Source organism: Protobothrops mucrosquamatus, unplaced genomic scaffold (genome assembly GCF_001527695.2).
Source record: "Protobothrops mucrosquamatus isolate PMUCROS unplaced genomic scaffold, P.Mucros_1.0 scaffold4121, whole genome shotgun sequence".
NCBI classification, from domain to species: Eukaryota; Metazoa; Chordata; class Lepidosauria; order Squamata; family Viperidae; genus Protobothrops; species Protobothrops mucrosquamatus.
The window spans coordinates 19,883-25,872 of NW_015390049.1; the positions used below are offsets into that span (position 1 = coordinate 19,883).

At 42.5% G+C, this 5,990-nt stretch overlaps 1 protein-coding gene across 1 annotated transcript in view; it reads right to left on the reverse strand.

Moving 5' to 3' along the window:
* Positions 1 to 1,668: 1,668 nt before the first annotated feature.
* Positions 1,669 to 5,990, reverse strand: part of LOC107298602 (connector enhancer of kinase suppressor of ras 2-like) — a gene marked incomplete at its 5' end in the record, with an annotated part of 62,751 nt that continues 58,429 nt past the window's right edge. Inside the window, 3 exons of the mRNA XM_029286574.1 lie at positions 1,669 to 1,689; positions 1,893 to 2,146; positions 3,767 to 3,853. Of these exons, the coding sequence (XP_029142407.1) occupies positions 1,669 to 1,689; positions 1,893 to 2,146; positions 3,767 to 3,853 (362 nt within the window). The remainder of the gene's footprint in view (positions 1,690 to 1,892; positions 2,147 to 3,766; positions 3,854 to 5,990) is intronic.

The window sequence follows — 5,990 nt, forward strand, 5'->3', positions numbered from 1 at the left end:
TGATTTTCCAAATGCACTCAATGGCCGCTCACATAAACGAGCAGCTAAATTTTATTTCCTTGGTGCATTTCCCCATTATGTTATCATCCAGGTTTGGCTACCTGCAGTATATTTCTTGCTGGAGCTGTAATGAAAACAGTAATTTCCAAACAGGTCCTGCTGTGAACAAAAACCAGGGGAAAAAAAAGAAAGAAATTCTGCTGGAATAGAGAGAGCTTTTTAAGCTGATATTTCTCTTAGTAACTGCCATCTAGGTCAGGGGTAGGCAACCTTGGCTCTTTTATGACTCGTGGACTTCAACTCCCAGAATTCCTGAGTCAGCATGGCTCAGCTTGGAAACCTCTCCCTTTCCCCTCAGCGTGGCTGGCTCAGGAATTCTGGGAGTTGAAGTCCATGAGTCATAAAAGAGCCAAGGTTGCCTACCCTGATCTGGGTAAACAACCAACTCACAGCCACGGTTTTGCTTCAACTGTATCAATTACTGATTTACAGGTAGCCCTTGAATTATGACCGTTTGTTTAACAATGGTTTGAAGTTATGACGGTCTCAGAAAAGGTGACTAATGACCCATCCTCAAAGTTATGACGGTTGCACCACCCCTGCGGTCACACAATTGCAATTCAGGCACTTAGCAACCAGCTTGCATTTATGATGGCACCTTGTGGTCATGATTTGTGACCTTCCATGCTGACTTCCAACAAACAAAGTCAATAGAGGAAACAGGTGATGCTTAACGACCCCATGATTCACTTAATGACCCCATGATTCACTTTCCTTGCCCATATTAGCACTTTGAGGTAGTCTAGACAAGAAGCACTAACCATGAATGCTAACACTACTTTCATTGTAAGGTTACATGTCAGAATCTTGCAAATCTGAAAATACTTCTTCCCTCTCTTTCACTCTGCCATAACTAGGGGAGGTCTCTTCTGAAATTCTTTCAATGTCCCCCCCCTTTATAAGGACTGAGCTCTCTTTTTGCACAATGGCTCGGCTTCTTACTTTCTAATTGGCAACTCACCTACTCTAATGTAAAGAAAATGACTTGAGGGTACATCACCACCACCACCACCACCACCACCACCATCATCATCACCACCATCATCATCACCATCATCACTGACACCACCACCATCATCGTCTCCCTCATCATCACCTTCATCATCACTACCATCATCATCACCTTCATCATCACCATCACCACCACTATCACCACCATCACCATCATCACCATCACCACCATCACCATCATACCATCATCCCCATCATCATCACCATCACCATCATCGCTATCGTCACCAGCATCATCACCATCACCATTACCATCACCACCATCGCCATCGTCTCCATCATCACCATCATCACGAACATCACCATCACCATCATCATCACCACCATCGCCATCACCATCATCATCACCACCATCGCCATTGTCACCATCGTCACCACCATCATCATCACCATCATCATCACCATCACCACCATCATCATCACCAGCATCATCACCATCCCCACCATCGCCATCGTCACCATCTTCACCATCATCACCATCATCATCACCATCACCACCATCGCCATTATTCTAAGGACCCAACTGTATGTCAAACAGTAGCAGTAGTGTTATTAGTAATAATAATGATCACAACAATGTTTTCTACCTTCCTAATCTCAGAAATTGCCAGTATCCAGCTGATCTTGAAACAAAACAAAAACAGGTAGAATAGGACCTGAGTCCACTGAGATATCGCAAAAGTACAGTTGAAAAAAAAATCACAGAAGAAGACAATCCATCCAATTGCCAAGAAAACCCAAGCAGTCCCTGTGACTCAATGTCAACATTAAGAAGACCGAATGTTTTTCTTAGTTTTAACGAAAAGCATCAAAGAGCTTACGTGATAGAGGGGGACGGTGTTGCTCTCAGCTAAGGAGAAATTTAGGACATCCTGCTGTCCGGGTTCAAGCCGTACATTAGTAGACGAAGTCATCACGGAGGAGCTAACAGGATAATTAGGACTTCCACCATTCTTGCCCTTCTTCCTGGACCGCCGGCCTGTATCCCGCTTGTTATCTTTTTGGGTCACTGGTTCTTCTTGGATCACTAAGATCTTGTCATCACTCAGGTATCGTAGGAGTGAGTTCTCAGAATCTTTTGTCAGAGCGAGAAAGGAGAAAAAGGAGAAAATGAGAGCTAAAGAGGAGATCCATCTTTGTCCTTATGCCTCCTTCCCCCCTGGACTTGTAAGTCCTCTTTTCCAGTGTCTACAAAGGGATCAGAAGCTCAAACTGTGCAAAAGCAAGCAGGCTTCATGAGTCACACTGTTAGATGGATTGTCTCCAGCATAACATAGTTCAAATCAGCCATGTTTTTCGGCATAGGAACCCAGCTACAGTTGGCTTGAGGATCAACACATGTTTTGGAGGACACATTGAAAGCCATATTTCAAAAACAGGCAGAGCCAATGCCAATTTTCTGGAAAGATTTTAGGAGTTGTAAGAGGTGAAGAGGGGGCTTAAATATGAATAAAGAAACCTTGGTAAAATGGGTATCAGATGGTGGACAAGTCACTAGAGTTTGCTCAAGGGAGGGTCATATCTAGAACTGTATGTTTTGAGCAACTCAATCCTTTTTATACACTCCAACTTTTGTGGAGCACAATGATTACAAAATATGACTTCAGAACTTTTCTAGGAGAAATAACAGCAGCATAGATAGAGTGATAGAGTCTCCAAAACATCATAATATCATCAATGAACTACTGCTGAAGTTCACCTTAACTAAAGATTACCATGAATTTAAGATGATGGACACAGCATCTGAAGAAGTTCAAGGACCCTGGATTAGAAATGGTATATAGAGAAGCAACAACATGCAGGAGAGGACAGATTATTGGATATTTTTCATTAGTTACTTTGGCTCATTTCTTAATCAGTGTTTATGAGGTAGGGATGTCAGAGAAATATGTTGGGGCCCTCATTTTAAGTGAATTCATCAAATCCCCCTTTTTTAAGTGAATTCATCAAATCCCCCTTTTTTCAGTCTCCCCTGGAAGAAGACTTCTTTTAGCACCCACATATTCATCAGATTCTGTGCATGTCTAAACACAGCAGTGGGATCTACCTTTCCATATACTTTAGGAAATTGCTTACAAAAATGTGCATATTGAGGAAGGAGCAATGCAGAATGTACATATTATGAAAATAAATGTGAAGAAAAATAAATGTGATTTTCATTTGCAGAAATTTGCTGGCAGGCCAATAAGACCAATTACATGCAAATCAGGAATATACAGCTACCCCTTTATCCCTCTTGCTGGAAAATAGCCTGGGGGGTCCTTGGTGCTCTCTGAGCTTGGTTGTTTTCTTGCAAATGTTTCATTATTCAAACTAGGTAGCATCATCAGACGTTACCTAGTTTGGGTCATGAAACGTCTGCAAGAAAACAACAAAGTTCAGAGAGCATCAAGGACCCATAATTTGAACTCTGAGCTACAAATATTCTCCTTTATCGGGAAAGTAGCCTTTCATCTCAAGTTACCACATTGAGTGAGTTGGATCAAGACTAGAGTATTGAGGTAGCCCTGGCATCTTTGGAGCTAAGAGATGGTTTGAAATGATACAGCTGCATCCTAATAAATGCTCAAGGGGAAAAAAAATGACACGATGAACTTGGGTTATTTGGTTCACCAGAAACGATGAGCTAGTTTGAAGGAAATAGAGTCCTTTTAAGGTCTTTTATTTGACTGTATTGGGCGAGAAAGACACTCACCGCGGCTACCTCTCTTGTACATGTTTGGCTCTTTTGAATCTCCTATCCAGCTGTATTCTGTTGGCATAGAAACTGGCCTCAGATCACCTGTGAAAAGTACAAAGAGGAACCAATTAACACATTGAGACCCATTAAAAGGAGGATTATGCGCATTAAAAAGATGGGAGACAAGTTAAATTAAGAGGAGCAACAGCTGCTGGGTGCAATTAATAAATCTTCGCAGTTTTCAAAATGTGCTGTAATGGACAAAGTGTACAACAGGAAACAGCAGTTGTTTCTCCATTGGGACATCTCCAGCTCAGGACACAAGGCAGCCGTGGTACATGTTATCCTAGCTTGGTCTTGAGGACAAGATGAGATAGCAGGGAAATCTGAGAGTCAACTAGACCTAGTGGTGAGGCTGGAAAAAGTGCCATTACTCCCTGATTCTGGATACTCTGGACATTCAAACTCCACTCCAAGATTTTGACTATCTATCCCATAGGAACGTTATTATTGTGGAGCAGAAAGAGAAAAAGGGTGAACAATGGGCCCTATCTAACAACATGAAATTTAATGTGAAGAAAAGCAAGCTTTTACACCTAGGCAGGAAAAACCAAAGGCACAAGTACAGAGTAGGTGAAACCTGGCTCAAAAACAGTAACTGTGAGAGGGATCTTGCAGTCCTAGTTGACGATCACCTAAACATGAGCCAGCCATGTGCGGCAGCAGCCAAACAAGCTAATACAATCCTTGGTTGCAAAAACAGAGGCATAGAATCAAAATCACCTGAGGCATTAGTACCGGTTTATAAAGCCTTAGTAAGGCCACACCTGGAATACTGCATCCAGTTTTGGTCACCACAGTACAAAAAAGATGTTGAGACTTTGGAAAAAAGTGCAAAGAAAAGCAACTAAGATGATTAAAGGCCTGGAGACAAAAACATATGAAGAACAGTTGCAGGAATTGGGTATGGTCAATCTAGAGAAAAAAAGGACTAGGGGTGACATGATCACAGTATCCCAGTATTTGAGGTGCTGCCACAAAGAAGAGGAGGTCAGCTAAATTTCCAAAGCCCCTGAAGGCAGGACAAGAAACAATGGATGGAATCTAATCAAGGAGAGAAGCAACCTGGAACTAAGGAGAAACTTCCAAACAGTGAGGACAATTAATCGGTGGAACAGCTTTGCCTTCAGAAGTTGTAGAGGTTTCATCACTGGAAGTTTTTAGATTGGACAGCCACCTATCTGAAATGGTATAGGGTCTCCTGCTTGACCAGGGGTTTGGACTAGAAGACTTGAAGACTAGAAGACCTTCCAGCTCTATTCTGATTGAAAGGTAGAATTGCTCAGTTGCTTGGGAAGAAGATACCTTAGACCAGGGGTGTCAAACTGCCGGCCCATGGGCCGGACACGTCATGATGAAACCGCACCCACCCCATTGCCGGCATCAGGGGAAAAGGCTCTGATACGTCACGCAACGTCATGTGATATCGCAAGTTTGACATGTCTGCCTTAGATATCTACTATACATCATTACAAAGTGCAATTCTCTCCTTCAATAAACAGTCATAAATCACATCCCCCAATTAGCTTGAAGTGAGGGCTTTCTCCCCAGCTCTCCAGCCTGCCAAAACACTATCCGCTCTGGGCCCAATGTCCTTGGGTTCCCACAGCTAAGTTATTATTGTTATGATTAGCTGGACTCTCATCCCTATTCCCCTCCCAGCAGCAACTAATTCTAAAAGCAATAGAGAAAATGGCTGCATTTCCATCTGTTGTCAAAGTAAGACCATCCGACGTTAGCAGTGTTGACATGGTTCCCATTTGCGCGGTTACTATATCAAATGTGTGCTTCAGCATTCTTTCCTTCTTCAGAAGGCTAGTCTAGAGAAAAAAAGGACTAGGAGGGCGACATATTAGCAGTGTTCCAATATTTGAGGGGTTCCCACAAAGAAGAGGGGGTCAACCTATTTTCCAAAGCACCTGAAGGTAGGACAAGAAGCAACGGATGGAAACTAATCAACGAGAGAACCAAACTAGAACTAAGGAGAACAGTTAACCAATGGAATGGCTTGCCTTCAGAACTGTGATTGCTCCATCACTGAAAATTTTTAAGAAGAGACTGGACAATCATTTGTCCAGAATGATATAGGGTATCCTGACTGAGCAGGGGATTGGACTAGAAGACCTCCAAGGTCCCTTCCAAATCTATTATTGTTTAAGTTAAGTTTAAGTTTATTGCA